Here is a 23,484-nt window from a genome sequence, read left to right as displayed (position 1 = left end):
AGAATGAGAGTTAATTTCATACCATCACCACTACCACCATGACCTTGTCATAGCCATCACCACCACCGCGTCACCACTAGTAGCACAACTACCAATATCGCATATGACGTCACCACCACGGCCACCATCACTAATTTATAGATCGATGCCTCTTTATGATAAATATTAAGGAAATTCGCATAAATACTACTTGACTTCTTAGGTGAGTGCAAGTACCACGTGAACTTGTAATTTTTACTATGAGCCACCTGAACTTTATAGTGTTGCAATATATCACTTACGTCTAACTACATTAAACTTTCCTTCAAATTTAAAGGCATTTATGTCAATTCTCTGTAACTTAAAATTAAAATTTTAAAACCAACATAATTATCACCCACAAAAAACACACAACCTAATTATTGTTATCCCAGGATTTCCACCACTCCTCCAACCCTCTCCCCCACCCTCTGCATACACACTACATTTACCAACATCACCTAAAGCTGCAACCTCTTGCATGCAATGATTCATGAAATCCATCTCTCAAGTTTATCAAAATTCAAAATATACTCTCTCAAACTAATTTGGCAGGTGAAGCTTCCACTCAGATTTCAATTGTCCTATCATTTATTTTGTTTATAGTTGCTCACACTAGTCTTCGCTTGTACTCAAAGGCTTGGTCTCCAATTCAATGAAAGCTTTTATATTCGAACAAAAAGAATAGTCAGATTGCAATTTCTCTCTTTCTCCATCCAACGGTCCAAAAAATTTCACCCCAAAAGCTAGAATTTGAACTTTTGAACTGCATTATAACCTTTGGGAATGAATTAGTTGGCTTTCTGCGGCCACCCTCTACTAGAGACCCCAAAACGCCAGGAATAAATGAGCTGGAATTGCCAAAACAAATTCCAAACAACAAATGTGAGAATCCCTATATTCAAAGGAGGTTCTGGATAAATTGCTAATTTAATTGACTTTAAAATTTTAAATGAAGGTTGAAAATATATAAAATATTTACAGGAGATGCCACTCATAAAGCCATATACCTTTTAGTGGTTTTACTTGTATAATCAATTAACATTACAACAAATTTACAAATTTGATGAACAATCTGTGTATCAGTAGCAAAAATGTGAAAACAAAAATTACTGGAAACAGGATCATGGTAAAAGCACTCGTTGATCGAACCTAAATGTAGGAACATAGTCCATTGCACAACAACAATGTATTCGTCTCCAGCAAGGTCTCACTTCCAAAAAGATTTCATTCTCAGACCAGCAAGAGAATCTGAAGACAGAGAGGTAGCCTTCTTGAGTCGATATTTCCTTCGCTGTTTCTATAGTTCCATAAACACAATCTGCCAAGAATCACATAAAATATAAGTCAAAATGACCAACCTAGCTAATTGATGGAATGCCTAAACAAAACTTACTCTATGTCAATGCCATGCTCATTTATCTGAAAACTGTATCGACAATGCCCAAAAATTGAGAGAAGCACAATCGAAGTTAATCAGTCTGACACCACTCAGCCAAGGCATTAAGATACCGGAAGTCAAGTGTTGTACAAGTCCTATTAAACAACATGGAATCTTAAAATGAAATATTCCTGGCACCCACAATTTGAAGCTATATCTTAGATTGCCTTAATTATCAGGATATTCTTAGTTACCCATGATTTCTATTGTCAGAGCTCCAACTTAACCAGCAGTCAATCCAGGACCCTATGCCCGGGTGGAGGCCTAGACCACCAGCTCGTTCAACATATCTTGTGCTTGACAGGCTTTTTGGTCTTAATTTGGATCAGGTCAAGATCAGGAAAAATTGAGGCTTAGCCTAAGTTGTCAATTATAATGTTTTTCTCACTCACCTTATCGGTATGAAGACTAATGAAATCGGTTTGAGTATCCATTCATCGAAAATAACTTGCATCCCTCTGTGAGCCTGTGAGTTAAAGCGTGGCTTAGGGTTTACTTGAGGGTTTTAGGGTGAAGAAATTGAGTGTGCGTCACTTTCAAATAGCCTTTGTCAATAATTTGTTCTTTCACAAAAAGGACAAATTTGACATTCAATAAAGTTTTTAGTGGTGTATGAGTAGAAGCACCCATTTGAAAAATATAACTCATTAATCCACAATACGGTGCATTCATATTCAAGATCAGATGCTACAGGAGAAATTTTTGAAAGAAAGAAATATTTTAACAGTCGAGTTGAGATAAAAGGGAATTCGTTACCACAATGGAAATATAGGAAGCTATGCATTAGAGGGCTGTGTCTCAGTTAGCTCTGCACTCAACATATGGTGGAGAAGAACATCAATTCTCTGGCTTCGACTTTTGGAGCTGCACAAAATGCAAGATTTGAGTTTAGACTATCTGTAGCACTTTTAAGAATAGGCTTAGGTAACAACTTGACATAGCCACAATTTTTTAGAAATACGTACCCCAAAGATCGATGTCGATCTTTTGCTCCTTCCACTTCCTAAATAAAGTAAGACAGAATTAAACTCATTTGGTAGCACTGAATTGATAATGACCACAGGTCTATTATACATGACTCAATAAAAACAGGAAAAATGAAAAACTTCAGGGTTGATTCAAGCTTCCAACCCAGCAAGAATTTTTTCATCCTAAAATTTCAGGGTTGGCATGAGGTCAACCCTTATAATGCACAGAAATCATTAGGGCCAAACTCTGTACAAAAAACCAGATCATGAAGAAAACTACTTGTGCTGGCTCTTTATAGAGACCATAAAAGTCAATTCAAAATTAGCCAGCTGTCACATCAACTATTTAATGCATGAATAGTTTTAATCCGACACCAGGGAATTTATGGGTTATAATTTGAAAATGTACATTTGACATATGTTTGACAAGGAGTCCCAACGGCATAAATGAAGACAAAATAAGGGCTCATATGAATAACAACCCAAAAGATACTTACCTTCCCATCTTCTTCACATTTTTCTGATGTCTCAAGATCCATTTCAGCAAAGAAAGCCTCCAAGACAAAAGCTACTACCTGAAATTACATTTACCAAAAAAAACAAATTTCTGGTTTACTTTCTGTAATATCTTTAGCGAAACTGAGAGATATGCATGATGAGACACAAAACACCCATGCTAAGTACAAGCCAGCCTCAGTATCTAAGACCACTTTATTCAATCTTTCTGATTAAAGTGTTCCTACAAATGCCAAGATCACATCATTTCCAATGATTGAGTTTGCATATAGATGTGTAGAATCTCAAATTTCTTTACTTACAACATTTGCTAACCAACAGATAAATAAAAAGCTTACCAACCTCATTTTGATGCTTTAAAACAATAAAATATAGAGAAAAAGATAATCTCTTCTTCTCTTTTTCAAAAAAAATATAATATAAAGAAAAGAAATTGTACTGAGAATGATTCAGTATCCTGAAACATACCGCTGTCTAGTATGCATCTTAGTTTCAAAGGTTTTAGTGTGGATTATAATCAAGAAACAAACTAAAAAAGAAACTAAGAATCCCTTTTGCACGTTGACTGAATTTAATTCATTGAGAACTTTATCCATGCATCGACTGAGTTAATCATAAACCATTTTCTTGTTTGCGGGTACCTTATGCCTATGGACTAAAATTTAGAGTCTTCTGCCAAGTGTTAGGAACTTAGGTAGTATAAAAGCACTTTGATAGGGCACTAGGTGTGGATTTTCCACCAATCCATGTGGCGATTGGGATAGACCTTGCTCCCCTCACCCCCACCTCTTGCTTCTCTCTGCAAAGCACAAGGCCTGCAGTTTACTTTATATTTCATTGTCCAACTCCGTATGTTCAGTCCAAATTCGAGTCTGAGATAGCAGCCTTTTTCCCCAATCATTGTTGGAAAGAGCTTATGCTCCTTAGATAAGGAATGGAACTGGAGCAGAGCTTCCAACTCCCTAGTTGCAATTTTATAATGTTCATAGAAAAATCTATTCAGAAGAGGATTGTTTCACCCAATGTGAAATCTGAGGCGTACATTTGTATGCATCAATGTATGAATTGCATGAGCATTCATGCATACAGGATATATTTGCATGCATGCATGTAATAAAGTACAGATGAAATATTGCAGTAACATTTTTGTAGCTCACCAAATTCAATAGGAGTAAGATAGTTATAAGATAAAAGCTGACAAAATATGCCAGGCTCCACCAAGTTCCTGTTAGTTCCTTGTAACCCTGAAATAGTAAAACATAAATGATCAGTGACATAATAGCTATTTATTTCTTCTTTGACCAAATATAAGGCAAAAATGATTATAATTGCTTAAAGGCCATGCTTGGTGACTAGGATTAGATTGGATTAGGAGGTAAAATGTATTACATTGGATAGAAAGGATAATATCATTTATTGGGACTTGTGTCCCGGGTTTGTGTCGCGGTTCCAGGGTCTTGGGTTCAAGGTCAAAAGGGTTGGAGTAGTGGGATTATGTACCCCACCTTTTTGATAAGGTAAGTTATCCTACAGAAATGCACATAATGGGATTATGGTGGGATTATCCTTTCATCCTATCCACATTCAGTTTTTAGCACGAAACATAGTATTCGATTAAGCTAATCCAATCGCACTACTTATCCTACCCACCAAACGAGGCCAAAGTGTTCCTGAACAACTTTAAAAAAGTCTGAATTCTGAAATCTGCTCCATGAACCATATGTGGTTCAGCAAATGAAGTGGAATGTTCAAGAAACGTATAATAACAAAATTATGCAAGAAATATACAGAAATAAATAAGCTAGAGGCATTAAAGTAAACCAACCCACAGCGAAGGAAACACAGAAGTATGAGCAGTACACATCCAATAGAAAAGCATCCTAAAAAAGTATTGCAAACAAGGACATTCTGCTCTTGATCTATCACCCACAGATTTAAAGTTTAAGACAGGGTATTTAACATAACCAGTCCAATCTACTATGGACTACAGATAGACAGACCATTTGGCTTTCAGTTATGCATGATTTGTTTATGACAGATTCCCAGGATTTTTTGTCTCCTGCATTCAGATAGGTCCTAAGAATTGCCAAGTTATTAAAGAAAAGGGCATTTCTCTTTTCCCCATCCAGTGGGGCTAATGGGGGGCTAGGGGGAAAAATACGGGATATGTTACTAAACAAAATACAAAAAAAATAGGGACATTTATATACCTCCATCCAAATTTGCCAGTTCCCCATGACTAGCAAATTGAAAAGTGTCACCATCCCATTTGGGTAGTCATTGAAGTTGAAAAGTAAATAGCTGATTATGTCAAGAAAAGTCAATGAATTAACATTTAACAAGGAGATAATAGCAATCCTGTTTGATATTCTACCAAATATTGCAGGTTTAACGAAAGGAGTCCCCATCAATGACAAAGGATACTCATTCTCATAAAAATCTGTTCCTTCCAAAGAGGCATTTCCTGCATTAACAATTCCACCGAATACCTACAAATTAAAAAATAAAGAAATCCTTAGGGACCGCTATAAAATTGGTATAAAGGTTGAAGGTTTGATTATACTATAGTTTCAGAAACGTGAGTGTATTACGAAGGGGTTTGGAAGACATGCCATGCCATATAATTACAAATGGATTCAGTAACCACTGTCTGCCTTAGACAACATGGAACCTTTCAAACTGAGAATCAAATCATTCAATAAATAAGAATACTAGAGGCACCAAAAGTATTCCTCAATTTTGGTCAAAAAATCATAGGGCAGATAATCACAGTATCTTAGACGTTAGACATAAGTTTGATTCAGAGTAGGAACAAATATAAACAATTGAAATGCTGCGACATCAGTTGGTATCCAGAATTCTGATATTTATCTTGGTTTTATAGCAGTTATTTGTATCTCAAATGGTAAAATATGTAGAAGTTTTCAGCCTTTCTTTACAAATAAGAAAATAAACAAATAATAATAATAATAATAATAATAATAATATAGGATGGTAGATAATATATAGAGAATAGAGTCAATAAGGGTGTGACATCATTCAAGTAAAAGGAAAATGTTATCTTTTACTTTTTGTAGGACTAAAACGAACGCGTCTTATTGGAAAGCTGTAGTGCCTTACAGTATTGTTGTGATAGTTTTATTATTATTTGTATTTTATTTTTTGTAGCTTTTTGGTTGCTATTTTAAATTCTAGAGTTTACTAGTCTGGTCTGGTGGGCCAGAGGAACCCTTTGTCCTCTTTTTTTAATGAAAGACGAAAAAAAGTTACAAATGATAGTTTAAAATAGCACTGTATTACCTGTACCCCAAGTGTACAATAGATACACATTACACAAAATATGGTCCCAAGGTATGGCATCAAACTTGGTATGAGACTTAACAACGTGGCAAGAAATGCTCGGTAACGCTGGACATGCATCAGGATCCTAATCAATCGTAACATTCTTGCAATGAGAAGGTAGCGAATCCTGTGAACAAGAAAATCAGAAATTCAATTACATTCATTGTCCTACAAAAATCTTGTAATCATGAAAGACTGTCCTATTTGAAGTCATGTGCCTAAACTCTAGGCACAAGAAAGAATCCTGCTTGGAGTCTTGCACCTAAACTTGCAGACACAAGAACTCCGAGCCTACAAGAAATCTCTGGCTTGAAGATAGTTCATCAACAAAAAATTAGAACCAGTAAAAAGCGGAAATATAGGAAAGCTAATAGCATAGAGTATAAGAATTAGATTGCCCCTACCATTCTCCATTTGAGAAAAAAATTAGTCCGTCAGGAGTCACAAAAGTTATAGTTTCCCCAATAACTGCAAAAGTGATAATCATTCGTCATAGATATATTATGCAATCTAATAATGATAAGAATGATGCACAAAATCCAAATTTAATTAGCCATAGAAATAATACGTTAAAAACATGATTGCACATATCAAGTTAATAAATGTAAATGACATCTTTTTAGTTAGGTTTCTTGCTCCGATGTGTTCCCAGACTGATACCTAGTCTGAAAGTTCAGGTTTACTGCTTTAACTTCCCAGTTCGAAACATGAGATTCTTGGAAAGGTGAAATACCTATGCAATTTACAGTGAATTACCAAATAGGAAGACGGTAGGGGAGGGCAATGCTTACAAGGAAAGAGACACATAATGTTGAATGGGGCCACAATAATCAGCGAAAAACATAAATGACAGACTTAAAGAATATCATCTTTAAAATTCTTTGCTCTGAACTTGTCGAAAATGAAGGTAAAAATCAATTTGGTCTAATAAAAAGCTGAGAATGTTGAAAGTAGAGAAAATGGGGATTTAATTAATGCATGTTATTGTCCAGTAAAAGGAGCAAATAGCTATACAGAGAGGTAAAATAGGTAAGTAACCCCTTACAATCATCCCACAGTTCTAGATAGTGTCTAAAGTCAACCTAAAATTCAGCAAATTACTCCTAACATGACGACGTATACACAAAATAGTTTGGGTGGTGAAGTTATATATTGAACAATACTTCGAAGATCTTGATATGTTAGAAATTATTTTTAAGATCATATACCAAATTATAAACAAAGCTTCACCATCCAACACCCCTAAAAAAGCCATCTCTCTTCCTCTTCAATGGCGTTATTGAAGTCCCTCGACTGTTATCCAACTCCTCATAGGCTGCCACAGCTCTGTAGCCTAAGTGCTATTAATTGTCTCTTCCAAGTTGGATTTATTTGCTCTCTGTTGATGGAGTATGCAGAGAGAGAAGGAGAGGTGTCCAGCGAGCAGGGGATTGTTTTGGTTTTTTTATTTTATTTTAAATTTTCTATTTCAACTTAGTATTATTTTGTTTTAATTTTTTTAAAAGATAAGAATTTTCATAAAGAATTTCTTAGTAATTGTTTGTCCGCTTGGCACCAACAAAGATGACATGTAGGCCGAAAAAACCAACCCAGTTGTGCCATGTCATCAAACTTTACAAATTTGTTGAAAGACTTAACGGAGGTGGGAAATGTCAGACATGGAAGTTAAATTCAGGGGTTTAAGTGTGACAAAATAAAATTCAGGGGAGAAAGTGAGATTCGGATGATAGTCTAGGAGGCACAACAATAATTAAGCTTAGATTAAAATAAAAAGTGAATCTTTTCAGATATATGTGTAGTGTAGGTAATGTGAGGTTTTAGAGATGGCATGCTTAGCAAGTAATATGTCCTTCTGGGTCATGGAGTTTTGTACTTGTGAGACACTTGATAGTGCTTCCCATGAAGATTAGGACTGTATCAAGATGTTCCCTACCAAGAGCCTCTTTGGGCCACATGTTGTCTTGAACATTTTTCTTATCCTGTTGCTTAATAAACCAATTCAAGACAATGACCAAACAATAGAATTTATATGAGGGTACACGTGCAAAAGAACTATTTTGGTTTACAATTAAGGCACTTCATTCATCATTAAAGTTTTAAACATTGTATGTGATTGTCCGTACAGGTTACCTATTATCCATGTGACCAGAAAATCAAAGCGATTTTGACCATCCCTCCAATAGTTCTGAAATCCAAAAGAATAGACTTTCAGAGCCATTTCCAGTACATATATCCACCCTGTGGGACACAAAACAAACCATTTGAACAATTTAAAGCCAAGGTCCCCAGAAATAGCTCTCAATAACTGACATCAACAACTGCCTGTGAGAAAACTAAAGAAAATGCATATGATTGTTAATAACAACCAGATGTACTCTAATTATTCATCAGCAACCGAAAACTGGAAATTGAAGTACTTTAACTGGTTGGAATATATGATTGTGCTTTCTTTCATATATATAATAACCCCAGGCCACAAGTTTTAGAACATTTTGAAATTTAGAAGGCTATAAACATCTTCAAAACTAAATGCATCATTATTCAACTCCTATTCCAAGGAAGACAGTACCAGAAGAATTAATGCTGTAGGAAGCCCTTACCAAAGACAAACTCTGCCGCTTGCCACGCCTTTTGACCAGTATTGTTTTCTATATCAAGCTGAAGCCACCAAATTCAAAATTAACATACATCGCAATACAAGTCGATATATAAATAATAACAGCAATTAATAATGAGCTAGAAAATGTTCAAATTATTCAAACCATGGTTAACAAGAAAGTGGCATAACATTCCATTGAACCCTTCGTAAATAATGAAACATGAATGCAGATAAAAACAAAACGTGAAAGAGATAGTTTTCTTGCATTGACAAGAATAGATATCAGTAGTCTTTTTGGTGGAGGGGCACGACAGAGGAGTGTGTGGGTTGTGTGGAGTAGGACGACGACCAGGCGGGCAGAGATGGGGCTAGATCAGGTGGGAGATCTGTGGGAGCCGCCGAGGATGGGGCAAATGGGAGCTGGGTGTGGCATGGGGTTGTGGCCTTGGTAGGGAAAGTGGCTGGGGGTCGAGGTGGACAGTATGGTGAGTTGGGGGGAGGGGGGAGAGGGAGACAGAGGGAGAAGGGTGATGGCGGCTGCCATAGGCAGGGAGGGGGAGGCTGGCTGGGATGGGATAGTGGTTTCTTTTCCTTTTTAATTATTTAATTTTAAATCTTGTTTTTATTAGTTCAGGCTGTATTTATTTTGTTTTAAATTGAATTCAAATAGTTATATCTTTTATTTATTTTATAAAAAAATTAAAAGGGAATTTAATGAAATGCACCACATCGCCTGACAGTTCCAAACCCAAGGACAGAATTTGCCAAATTGAAAACACAGGAACCAAGTTGGCCAACATAATAAAACATGGAACCATTTTGGTATTTAACCCTTAAATTTAGTAAAACTTTATTCTCAATTAAAGTTTGACAATTCAAATTTTAATGTTATATAATGATAAATGTTGTATCAATCCACTTCGTAAGAGGGATCCCTAGGGATGAATAGTTGAAAGGGATACCATTGTTGGGAGCACTCTGCATTGTGGTTTAAAGATCCAAACCTCCTAGTTTTTAGGTCCCCATTTTAGAATCTTCCCAACAAAAAATTAGCAAAATCTGAGATTGTTGAGCATTTTATTATGATAATGCACATTTCGCTGTATTAGTGGAAACATTGTGTTCGTCCATCTGCTATGTTATTGTTAGATGTCTTAATAATTTCAGATTTCAGTGAATTTTTGCAACTATGATCCTTGAATGATGTCCTAGAAATTAAACAGTTCGGATCATCGGATCGCATTGATGGTTGGCCTAACCTGCAATCCCTCTTGGTGAATAGTAAAAGGGGATCTCTCTTTAGAAGCTCCGTATATGAATACATGTATTTGTGCATGCGTATGTGTGCACACTGATTTATGCAGAGCAGTTGTGTAATTTCTATTGAGTTTCAAGCCATACCGTTGTTTCGACAATAACAGCAACCAGATTGACTATGAGTATGAAGGATATTATGTATCCAAATTTGGGGCTCCGTACGAAGGCCTTCAACTTCTCAGACAATAATGAATGGTAGAATGAAGGGAATTTTTCAAACAAAGATGGCTGCATCCAAAATTTAAAGTGTCCAGTATAAGAACACTTCACCATCATATTAAATGAACTAGCAACTTTCTTGTGTTTTGGGTCTAAGCAATTCAACTTACAGTATCCTCCTTCGGGAATCTTAGACCAATGGCATTGCAAAGGTCTGTAAATTCTTCCAAGTTGATCTACCAGTGAAACAGATAATGTCCAGCAAATAAATCAGGGAGATGCAGAGTTAACAAATGATAGTGACAAAATGAAACTTAATATATAAAGTACACACAAGATACATGCTAACATGCACATGTATCAAAGGAAGGGCAGTATATAGAAAAAATAATAAAAATATCAATCAGAGAGATACTAGCAAAGATAAGTTAAACCCAGATCTCATCAGCAGACTCACGATTTAATAGGAGAATTATTTAACTATTTCAACTCCTTAACAGATTGGATCTGCCAAAAATTTAACAGAGGAAAAAACTGATTTTCCCAAAAGCCCATAAGAGAAGTGTAAAATGTGTTCCACAGTAAGCCCTTAAAACAAGTTAGTTTGGAATTCATATGTGGACAGATAGTCATGAGCTATAGGAAAATCAGGGCAGTACTTTAGTAACAAATTAACAATAAGAGGGATTAGTGCTGGAACATAATTAAGATCTCCTACTATGAAAGTATGGCATAGCAAGGAGATATAAATCACAAACACTAGTTATTGTGCAATGATCCCAACCGGTGATAAGACTTATCTACAAAGATTGTAGTACAATTTATCTCTACATGGCAAAATGCTGCTGATTCTCAACCAGAAGAGTTGAGACTCTAGATAATACTCCAAGAGTTGCATCAATGGATCATGAAAAATGTTAATCTTTCTCTTAATAAAACTGAATGTGTTCTCTCTGTAGTTAGTTTGGGTAAGCTAGGGTTAGTTTTACAGAAAACATATTTTCCCAAGATAGATCCCACCACCAATTACTACAACAGGGTTAACCACTACATGCAACTTCAGCCATGGGAAGAATAAGATCCCAATTAGTCACATGAAGTGTCTCAACAATCACCCTTCTGTTCACCCACTTTGGATTTTCCCTCAATCTGAGGATGAAAAGGGCTGGAAAGAGAAGTTCGGTATGCAATAGTTTCAACAATGTTCACCCAAATAGCACATGAACTTCACATCTCAATCACAAACTATGGTTATTGACAGTCCATGTAAATGCAACACCTCTTTGAAGAATATTATGGCGATGTACACTGCATAAAAGTCTTGCTACAGGGAATGAAATGCCTAGTTTTAGAAAGTCTGTCTACTGCTAGAAAATTGACAGCCTTTGATAGTCATTGTAAGACCCAGAATAAAATCCATACTGATGACCTGCCACAATTCATGTGCAAGAGGCAACCGACCCCTCTTTACTCGTTTAAATCCCACAACTTTCCCGGACAAAGAATTATGACTCAGTGAATCAACCAGCCTTTTCAATATTATGTTTGAGAATAAAGGTATACTCTTGTTAGAAATAACTCCATCTAGCACATTGGACATTCAACTTCCTGTCCGAATTCAAGTACTTGAGTGCCTCGTGATCAGAATACAAGAATGAACTCCTTATGAACGGTAACACCAATGGTTGAGAGCTTGCACTATTTATCATAAATAGAAAAAGATGTTAATCCTCATCCAACTTTTCTCTGTTAAGAGGAAATTGGCTTTTTTTCTTTTTTCTTTTTTATTATTATTTAGGAATAGAAACGTTTGTATTGATAATCAAAAGGAAAATTATCCTCGATCAAACAACAAAAGGGAAACTGAACTCAAAAAACAACAGAATAAGGAACAAATATAGCTAGCCTACTGCTCTGGAATATATATATATATATATATATATATATCTAAAACTAGAAAACACTTATATAAAATCATCTTAAGACGCTTCCATATCTCTCAAGATGATGTAGTGATAATCCTTGAACTGCTCAGAAACAGAGGCCCAAAGAGATGCCCAAAATTTAGCTCTATCCCATAAACAGAGGCCCGAAATTGGCTTATTTTCTTGACTAAGAACACGCCCAATTTCTACTTGGAAAGCCAATTATCTTGCTTATAATTGGCATAACTAATTTTTGTACCAATTAATTATACATATCAATGTTTGTATCAAATGGGAAAATGATATCCATACAAAAGATTTTCAAAAAGCGACATGCTCATTGAGTTGGAATGAGGTGTGTCGCACAACCCCACACCTCACTTTGGCATGCACCAGTGCATTATTATAAAATTTCACAGGATTACCATAAGGACCGCATTATCTTAATGGTGGCTCTCGGGGCACCTAGATAATTCCTCTCTACCACCCTGCATCATTTGCCCTCATTCCTCTTTTTTTTTTTTTAATAATAAATATTTCCCCCTTCTCCCTTCTCCCTACTGTTGGCTGGTCAGGACCCTTTTTCTCCAAATTTTGAATGTTGAAAAAGAAAATTTGAAAAATGGACTATGTGATGGTAAAATGGGCAAGCAAGGGAAACTTTTTAGAGGGCGGGCTAGGAGAGCAATTGTGTGGATGTCAGTGGAGCCAAAGTAAAATTTGTAAAACTCATCATAGTATCACTCACTAAAATTTATGAAACCCTCTACCCATGGGTTATCCACTAAAGCATAACGTTTTGTGTCCACAACCGTGGATTGTTGTATTTAGATGTCAAGTGCACACCTTACTAAAAAAAGGGCAGTTCTAGTTGAATTATAAATACTAGAAAACAAAATAATCAATAAAATTAATCTAGGTGATGAAAAAAATAAAAATAATGAATGTGTCAAATTCATACTAAAGAATAAAAAAAAACTAGTCTAATTAAGAGCCAGAAGAAATTAATCTACCTGGAAATCACCACTGGCATCCAGCTCATTAAATATCAGCTCAAATTCTTCCCTTGATATTTTTGGCAAAGTCCTAAACAAAATTTAAACAAAGAAATATTTCAACATTTGCGAGGTCGACATCATGAAATAATAAAAATCACAAACTAGCAGTTGACACATGCAAATATTTTACAACACAAGATAGATCAGGACAAAGTAACACTGACACAGTATAAGAAATAACTAGTTGGTCTGTTTATGTGAGGCAAGCACGAAAGGGGCAGTCAACTTAGTAAGACACTGAGTACTCACTTTCACATTCAAGCAAAAAGACCTCAAAATATACATGGAACATTGATATGGATGAGATTGAACCATCAATACCTGTATTTATTTAGTTCCTCAAATAGTTGAATGCACTGATCCTTATTGAGAGATCCAACATTCTGTCAAACACAAAATGATGGAACACTTAGACCAAATATGACATGCAACAAAATGAAAATAGCAGTAGAACATAATCAACACACCACACGCAACAGAAGAAACTTCCATATAAATGTAAATATAATTATGATGATTATGTTTTACCTACAATCCCGGCTAAAGATCTACGGCATTGCTACAAATTAAATAAACAGTGTTTTCCCAGTGGGAAAAAAGAGAAAGAAAAAACTGATAACAAGGATGGAAGTTCAAGGAAAGATAACTCACTATAATTACAGAATCTGAGACAAACATGCACATACAAAGCACATTTTTTACAACAAAACTCAGATGGAGTAATTAGTTTTCTTTTGCTTGGCATTCAATAAATCCAACTGGCAGTGTAGCAACCCATAAACTTAATTTTCTCCTTTGAAGCTCTCAAATTTCTCATAAATTTGAACCCTCCCCAAACTTGTTCCTCCCCATCTGCCCCCCATCTGCCCAGCATTTTATAAATTTTTTTTTGAAGATTGATGTTCAAGCCACATATCTACATGCCTAAAAGGCTTTGGTGATGATCGCTGGACCCACCACCTCTTCAGATTAGAATAGAATAAAAATCATACAATTGATAAAAGCCACTTTGGTGACCACTCTTTCTCTTACATGACTTGGGTAACACTATCTGCACCACAATTTACGATAACTTTCTTTATTACCTTCCTTTTCATTGTGCCCCCCAATCTTCATACATTCCAACTAACAATCTTAATGCAAATATGTTTTGCTTCCCTCTTCCTTCCTTACCCCTCTTCTCTTGAACCTTATCCAAAACCTAAAATTTTCCGTTCCCTTTTTCCGTTATTTTCTTAAGCATTGAAGGTCTGATAGATGAGAAGTCACTAAATATAGAGATGAGAAACTGAATAATAAATGTATAAAGGAAGATGCTCATATCTCTTATTTCCTGTATGAAAGAAATCAGCAAAAGTTATTGAAAAGCAGTCCAAAGGAAGATCTAAAGGATGAGCAGCAACCATTACTTACATCCTTATCTAATAAATTGAAGGCTTTTTTTAGTATACTTTTCCTCGACTGATCCATCTCAGAAACTTGTTTTGCAAGCTACAAAACAAATAAGATATAAGCATGTGCATTCATATTTTTTCCATCAACACTGCTAGTGTAGTAAGCTCTAGCAGCAGCTAAACAAGTGAAGACCAAATACAAATACAGCAGTTGCAGTCATGTAGTTAAACACATGCATAAGAGCGCAAAGTAGATAAATGAAATACACCTGACTTTTGAAGCTGTCGTATACAACAGCAAGGATCAAATTAGTGACAAAGTAAACTCCCAGCAGCACGTAGAGAACAAAAAACAAGGAATACCAACGTGAATCCCTAAATAATAAATATAGTAACATTTCATTAAATAGTGGCACCAACAAAATAAAAGTGCAAATCATGTAATAAGAAAACATTAATAAAACTGTAAACTACTCTAATACCAATTTGCAGAGGAACAAACAATCTCTAGAAGCTAAAATAAAAGGAAAATGCCAATGTTAAACTTCCAGAAATCCTAATGTGTCCAGAAATGCTATTAAGGCCCCATTTGGTTCATGGGAAAAGAGGCTTGTGGGATGGGAAATCAATTACTTTCCCATGTTTGGTAAGTCCAAGCATGGGAAAGTAGGGGGGAAAGTGAAGCCCTCCTCCCAACTCGGGTCTTGTTTTCCCTCATGGGAAAGTTTGGGAAAATGAGTCAACATTAAATGCATATTTTTCATGAACATCTTGTCCCCATTAACAATTTAGAATTACAATATATCATTAAATGCATTCTTTTTTTATTTGATTTAATATGGGTATAATTGGAAAATTATACAAACTTTGTTTTCCATTCCTACTCAAAACAAACATGGGAAAGGAAATAAAGTGATATCTCTCGGTTACTTTCCCAGCATTACCAAACATGGGAAAGGAATCTTCCATTTTCCATCCCTTGGGAAATGACATGAGAAATGATTTCCCCTCAAATCCGTTCCGTGAACCAAACAGGGCCTAAAAGAACTTAATAAATAAATAAAGCTCTAAATGCACTACAAGCACTTTAAAGTAGCCATCTAAAGAGAAACTTTTCTTCTCTGTCTTGACAGAGCTGGATATAGTTTCCTCTTTCTCGTGCATTTAAGTTGATTTCCCTTTTGCTTGACTGATCCCCCTTCACTTTTCGTGGTGACTTTCCTTCTGCTGACTTTTCTCTTGCATTTATTCTGATTTGCTTATTTCTCATTGATTTTTATCCCATAATGTGTCCATAATATGAAAGCAATACCTTCTTGATTTTTTTACATTACCCACATGTTCAAAAATTATTACAGAATAATAAGAAGGAAAAAAACTTCCTCCAAATTTTCATAACAGTTCCGGAAGGATAACTGTCTATAAATAAATTTTGAACCAGCTCAAATGGACCTTCAGATTGACAACAAAGCGATCCGATTCAAGGCTATGGAGAATGGAAAGTGCAGGGGAAATTGTTTTATTTATAAGAAATGTAATTTCCTTAAAAAAGAAGAGAACAATGAATAAATTGTCCACTAGTCTGGCTAGCACATGCTAGCTAAACAAATAGGCATCTTAGAGACTCAAATGTGCAGGGGAATTTACCTGCAAATCAAATTTCAGGCATCTTAGAACCAGCTCGGATAAAATGGAAGGCAAAAGCCCCTCCCAAGGTCAGAGTTGCTCATTTGAAGCTAAACATGTGTGATCAGCTTCCAACAAAGAAGACCAGATCAGCATTTAGCTCCAACCTAGTGAGTGATGTGCAGAGAGCAGGGTGAAATTGTCAATCAAGTCAATCATCGCCCAACTGTTATTTAACTCTGGTTAAAGGTAATAAGGATGATTTGGATGGAAATGAACAGAAGAAATTTTGAAGAGCATAAAGGGGCAGAGGTGGAAGAGCTGTGTGAAGTTTTGGTCATCCTTGTGGGCCTCTGTATCTAATGGTTTTAGAGATGTAGACTTGTTGGAAATCCTTTTTCTTTTAGTACACGAAAACAAAATTGTATTAGCACCCAAAGTCAGTACAAAAACAAGGTGGACGAGAAACCGACCAGCTAGATAACCAGCTAATGAAAGGGGCATCATGCAAAACTTGACAGAAGCATATTAGATTGGAAGGCAACAATAAGTTGGGATTAGTTGTTCTTGTTAAACAAATAACATTTTGTAGGATTTTCACTTTTTCTTCTTTTCCCCTTTTTTTTTGGGTTTGATTCTGTATTCTGAAGTGTACTTCTTGTCCACAGATTGTATTGTTTTATTTTTATTAATAAATGTTTCTTCCTCTTCAAAAAGAGGTTAGGTAATTCAGAATTAAACATAGGGAAGAGAGACAGATATAATTTTTATTATTGTTTTTAAAGAAGGCAATAGGATTTCAATATTTCCTAATTCCCGTCTATCTCCAAGGAGTTACATACCATCCAAATCAACTCAAATTAAAAATCCCTAAAGCTCCATTTGGATGGAGGGATTCAAAATCTATGGATTTAGATGGGATTATAAGGTAAAATTGTTCGCATATACTATTACAATCCATGCATGCCAAGATTTGGACAAGAAAGGAAGAAAACAAATGGATTTCAAATGATTCCTTGCATGTAGTCATTTCAAATGTACTACATCCAGTTATTTCAAATACATTCATTCTAATGTGGTAGAGTTTTTGTAGCAAATTTAGCCTCCTTGTCAAATAAAAATCCTTTCTTTCAAATCCTTCCATCTAAATGGAGCCCAAAATAATGGGAAACACATGAAAAATATATATATAGCAAAATTTAACATTTCTCAGCTTGGCAGTAGCAAACCAGACTTTATTGGTTGAAACTCAAAACCAAGAGAAAGAAACAAGAGTAAGATTCTAATCAATTTTCAAGACAACACTTACTTGTAGGCAGGTATCCAGACATCTGGATTGTTGGACGTGGTGAATAAAACAAACATTTGATACAAGGTGGTACCATACGAAGTAAATATTTTTTTCCCCTGTTGGGTATCTTCAAACATGACATAGGCTAACCAACTGGCAAACAGAAGAAATAAAAGCCACAGAGCCTGCAATTGAAGAAAATTAAACAGTGAAAGCCTAGCATTGACCATGATCTTTGGTCAACTAGACTCGAGCTCAAGGAGACATTACATATAAGAGAGGACAAATCTGCAAATACTTGGAACTCCCTAGCATTGAAGTTTAGATAAAATTGTAAGTTCAAGTAAATAACCCCAAGTGAAGAGAGGACTGCCAAAGAAGAGATGGCAGCATTACAATTCAAAGAAGCTCGATACAAAGTGGGAAATAAATAATGGAAAGACGACTTCCCCAACACAATATATTCCCAAAATCTGACTCTTCTCCATTACCCACAACAAGCTTCAGGAGAGGGGGCCAATAATATAAATAAAGGTAGCAGGTAAGACAATAAGGAACTAACAAAATGATGGCACAACAATAACGGCACAACAATAAGATAGTTAACAAACCAAGATGTTTAAGTATGTGCCAAGCATTCCTGCCAGGATGAGCATGCACGACCGCAACTCCCTATTAATATAAGTAAAATGGGAAAAAGGAAAAAAAATAAAAAATCAACACCGCAGCATCAAACTAAATCAAGATAAAGTTGTTACCCATAAAAAGAACCGTTAATATAAGTACGACATTGTGAATTCATGTCGTGTTAATACTATAAAAAAAAAAATCAAAACCGCAGCATCAAACTAACTCTACATCTGATGTTGCCCTAGAGTTACTTTATTTTCCTCCATAACGGGTATGTTACCTTAAATAACAATGAGAAAAACCACCTAACGTGATGTCAAAGAGCTAAGCCATACAAAGATATTACAGTTCAACCAAATGATCATGTTTGGTCTAATTACAGTCCCTTCAAATAATTTTGTTCAAATTTATATACGCAAAATTCCTGTGCATAAGTCAAAAAAAATTACATGTCAAGGTTGCATGGTCATCCTTGCTTAAACTGATATAAGTAAATTTCTTGTGCAAAACTAAAGAAAGAACTAAGATGGTTGCATGCTGGAAAAATCTCCCTTTTTGCCCCAGGCTTTTTTTCCACCAAGTTTGAAAGAATCTCCCTGTATGACTATGTACTCCACACTGAATAAACACATGAATCAAGTTTTCCACACAATACCTAAAGTTTAAGATGAAAAAGATAACTCTGATGTATGGCGCAATCCTGAGAGGAAGGGAATCAAAGGCCGTTGGAGACAAATAGAGAACATAAACCATCAGATCAGCAACCAAAAGTAGTAGGCCCATGACCTGAAAATCAAAATCAAAATCAAACAAATTTATTACTAAAAAGAACAAAATTATCATATGGGTGTTACAGCCCATGGACAAATCAAAATTTTGAATTCAACCTTGATTTTATCATTTCTACACCAAAAACTGCTCTCTTTTCTGAACTCTTTATAGGGAAAAGCTATCGAATATAACTATTACTGTAGAATATCGACAATATCGACATACTTTATTTATGCAATATCAAGACTTTCTGGGCCCATTTTCAATCAATACAATCAGTTTATTTGAGAACCATGTTAGGGTAAAAATTCTATTCAAGATCTTTTCCCCTATTTATAAGGCTGAAGATATCAATAGTTAGGTCCAAATGCACAAAATAAATATTATAATATACATGCCTAGAAAAGATGAACACTACCATTTTAGCAGTTCACTTTTTTCGTACAACTGTGGCCTCTAGAAATAACCATATGTTGTCACAAAGGACTAAAGGCCTAAATCAATTTCTCAAGGATTTTTGGCTGGATGGTTCTTTGCTTAGTTGTCTTTTATAAGAAGATAACTTTCTATCTGTACAAAACCCAGAACCCTAGACCATATTTTTCTGCCTTCTATTATGAAGAAAAGTTTAGTATACAGATTTCGAATATTGAATATGAAAGGCATATTGAAGATGTCTTGTGTGATAAAACATGAAAAACATACATACTTTGTAATATTCATGTAAATTCCTTCATGGTTTATATTGCATTCCTAATATAATAAAGAATTGCATAACAGTTAAATAAATCAAAACTTTGACCAAAAAATTAAAACTTGTAAAAAGGGACATTTTGGCCCAAATGTCACCAACATTGTCATCCTTGGTTACAGGTAGCACCAACAGTAGCCAGGATCTAACCACCCAAAGCTCCCCCACCCAACCCACCAAGTCATATCAGATTATTTGGATTTGGCAAGCAGCAAATCAAGTAAGCGCGATTTGAATCACATAAACGGTTCTACAAGACCATAATTACAGCCAACTATAAAGCCAAAACCAAACACCTACCTTAAATCGATTAAGATGATTTTTCCAATAGAGATGGAACCCTTCGTATGAAATTGGAAAGAATGTGTGCACCATGAGTATAATGAGTGTTATGCCCTGCACAGGAAAAGGTAAAATATGAAAAAATTTAAAAGATAATAGAAAACTAGCTATCTAATTCATTATAAAACAGAAAATAGACACACATAAAAATAAAAAAAACGAAATGTCAGAAAAATGAATGTAAGAAGCTCAGGTGGACGACATGAATCTTCAAACAACATCTTTCCAGCACTGATCGGGCAGTCAGGCTACACCTAGGAAAAAAGTATTTTCCATATTCAATTTCTGCTAAGTAAACAACAAATATACATTACTTAATAAATTGTTTATGCATTCTAACTTTAACTACAGTTTGTTAGAAGATGGAATTTTGTTTGTGCATACTAATGGTATCCAGCCCTACCTGTTAAGGAGTACTGTCATTAAAAGGTACCTCTAAATTCTAATACTGGTTGAGATAAGTTTACAAACTTGAAAATAATACTCAAACAGAGTTTATAATCAATATCCTTAAACATCTATACCAGTAATGTGAGACCAATGTTCAAAATTATTACCTCACCCACAACCCAATATTATCGGGAAGAAAATGAAATATATTATTTATTCAGAAAATCCAAAGTTCTGGTTCGAGATAATTCATAGCAGGGTTTTTTTTTTTCAATAAAACTATAATGCAAGTAGGTGGTATATATGACGTTTTCTGTCTGTTGGAAATAGAAATAAAAATATAAACAATTAAGGTTCTAGTCTATTAAACCCGTATAGAGTTATAATAATTCTCTCCATAATTTATTGATACTGTCTGCTGGACTTCCAATATTACCACAAGTGCTTGGGGGATTACACAAAACCTAATTCATCTTCAGAGGAGAACAAAATATCTCAATCGGATAACAAATGTTAGTGTGATCTAATTGCTAAATAATAGAACTAAAAGCAATTGTTATCCAGCATTATAACAGCTTAAACTTTTGGGATAGTGGTAAAAGTATGTATCAGATCAAGAGACCCTAAGTTCTAATGAAAGCAATTACAACCTTCCAATGTCAATTTGAATTCCACATGTTGGGTTTTAATTATCATGATTTAATTATTCCATATGCACCTTGTGATCGTGAGTGGTGCAAATATTTTTGCAGCACTCCTGGACACAAGGACAAAAAATTTTGAAGAACTTCACCTTCCACATATATATATATATATATATATATATATATATATTAAGAAACATTCAATTAAAAAGATAACCAGCCAAATACAACAAAAACAGGTGAAACAGGTGGACAAGAAATCCACCAACACCACCAGAAAGAAACAAACAAACAAAGAGCTGACAGACAACCAGACAGCTACAAACCCAAACACACAAGATCAGTACATTACAGCCTTCCAACCCCAACCCAAACACCCATTTTGAAGAACTTCACCTTCCACATATAGCGTAAGTAAACTAATGAGTTCTAAAGTTTGTAAGGTATTAAAATGGTAAACTTAAAACAACTCATTGAAATCTTTAAAAGCAATGTCCAATGGGGTATCCAACATTTATGATGAACTTTATTCGAAAGTTGAATATGAAACTACAATAGCAAGAGAGTCCAAAAGCTGAAGTTACCTCAAAAATAAGCGACTCAACAGCATTTAAGTATGGCAACTCCCCAAGATAGTAGTAGTCTCTGTCACTACATGTATATTCAGTATACCTCGCGCACCATAGAGGTTTCTGCACAGAATTAACCAACACCAAGCAACAATCAAAGGGGATGCTAAAATTGGACAAATAAATAACCCCAAATAACTATAAATAAAAATAAAAGCAAAAACTCACCTCAAGGAAATTGAGTATTATGAGAGCAAAATATAGGAAAGCCCAAAGGAAGCTAAATCGAACATAAAGAAAGTAAAACTTTGCAGCACTCTGGAAATTTTCTTGATCAAGTATCTGCTCAGGCAAGCCAACGCCATCTTCCGCCTGCAGATTATTGCAATTTCAGCCATGATTGCAATGCATTTGCAAGTCAAAGAGCAAAGAGTAAAGGGCCAGATTGAAAGAAGGTTTTTGGAGAGAGAGTCAGACCAAATCGACGAGTGCGGCAGCTTTCTGATAAGGAGAGCCGAAGGTGATGGCATCGGAGCGGCGTCTGAAGCCCGTCGATCGATCGCCGCAACGAACGCCGCTGCCCTCACCGCCAAGCAGAGGCTTCTTGTCCATCCTCTTCGTCGCGCTTTTGAGTTTGACCCGAAATAGAAAATGGGTTGCTTCGTCTGGTCACAACTACGTTATTTGCGGCAGTTTGTCACTCGCTTTGTCTGCTGCTTTATAATATCTTCTTTTTTCGGCTGGACTCTTTCCGCGGAAGTATTTACGTGTAGGATCGGGGATCGGGTTGTGGTATTAATTACGGATGTGACCTGCATCTAAAGATTTTAAATGTTTTAAGTCGGCAAAGGCTATGGGGCCCGTTACCACCTGAAGCTGTAGATTTTGAATGTTGTATGTCGGCAAAGGCCATGGGCCCCATAGTAATAGTAACCCTCACCTCACGATACGTTATAAGGAAAAAGTAATTATCCAACCGTAAAACGGGTTACCCATTTAAATCAAATCGAACTCATTTCTTTAAGCGAAGAGAGTAAAAGGGAAAGCAAGAGGTCTGAGCTTTTCTTGCACAGGAGGAAAGCAGAAAGTGGAGAGCGCGAGTTCTTTGAACATAGCGCCACAAGATCCAAACACCCCAAGCGGCAACGGCAAGCGCAATAAGAAGTCCGCCAAGGATCCCAAGGGGAATGATGAAAAGAAGGATGAGGATTTGGTAAGCAATTCTAAGGGTTACGGTTTCGTTCACTTCCTGTTTGGTTCCTGGGAAAATTTCTTAAGCTGAAGTTCTTGCATTAGACTATTTCTAACAGTGTAAACTTTAGTGCTTGTTCATAAACACGAGATATCAATACCCAATATAGAGTCTGCGACATCTGTAGCAATTAGTGATAGAACTGTTCGAGTTGATGGCCTCAAGTTACCACGTATACAAGAGCAAATATTCAGAGTCATGGCTCAATTCAGAAATCATAAATTAATGCTCAGATATGTGCAGCTACTCTCAACCTAAACTTTGCCCAAAAAAAAAAAGACACAAAAGACATTATAATGCTGTCTCGTCCCTGGAATCCATCAAAGCCTCCCGGTCATGATTGTAGAGAGAGCACTCTCTCTCTCCCATTTGTTGCACTCTGACGCCACCAACCTCTGATTCTCCTCAACAAACTTCTTCAAAACTTGTGCATTCAGACTCGCTTCGGCCTAAAAAACGAAACCATCAAAAACAAAAACAC

At 35.7% G+C, this 23,484-nt stretch overlaps 1 protein-coding gene across 6 annotated transcripts; it reads right to left on the bottom strand.

Moving 5' to 3' along the window:
• Window positions 1–971: 971 nt before the first annotated feature.
• LOC117623419 (two pore calcium channel protein 1) lies at window positions 972–22,483 on the bottom strand. 6 transcript variants are annotated; one of them, XM_034354390.1, is made up of 24 exons: window positions 22,229–22,363; window positions 21,980–22,123; window positions 21,767–21,874; window positions 20,107–20,202; window positions 18,940–19,070; window positions 18,266–18,326; window positions 17,673–17,839; window positions 15,007–15,112; window positions 14,757–14,834; window positions 13,665–13,726; window positions 13,299–13,371; window positions 10,531–10,596; window positions 10,286–10,429; window positions 8,886–8,943; window positions 8,416–8,523; window positions 6,690–6,753; window positions 6,244–6,412; window positions 5,368–5,432; window positions 5,154–5,244; window positions 4,101–4,187; window positions 2,925–3,002; window positions 2,425–2,462; window positions 2,216–2,323; window positions 972–1,269 (listed from the first exon to the last, which is right to left on the bottom strand). In XM_034354390.1, the coding sequence occupies exons 1-23, from the start codon at window positions 22,361–22,363 to the stop codon at window positions 2,236–2,238; spliced, it is 2,217 nt and encodes a 738-aa protein (XP_034210281.1). In that variant the 3' UTR covers window positions 972–1,269; window positions 2,216–2,235. The 6 variants fall into 6 exon arrangements, with proteins under 6 accessions (XP_034210281.1, XP_034210283.1, XP_034210280.1 ...); XM_034354389.1 differs by having other exon boundaries at window positions 1,016–1,339; window positions 22,229–22,482; XM_034354391.1 differs by having other exon boundaries at window positions 1,016–1,339; window positions 15,007–15,019; window positions 22,229–22,482.
• Between the last annotated feature and the right edge of the window lie 1,001 nt (window positions 22,484–23,484).

Source organism: Prunus dulcis, chromosome 3, assembly GCF_902201215.1.
Source record: "Prunus dulcis chromosome 3, ALMONDv2, whole genome shotgun sequence".
Classification (NCBI taxonomy): domain Eukaryota; kingdom Viridiplantae; phylum Streptophyta; class Magnoliopsida; order Rosales; family Rosaceae; genus Prunus; species Prunus dulcis.
This window is presented reverse-complemented; position numbering and strand designations above follow the sequence as displayed.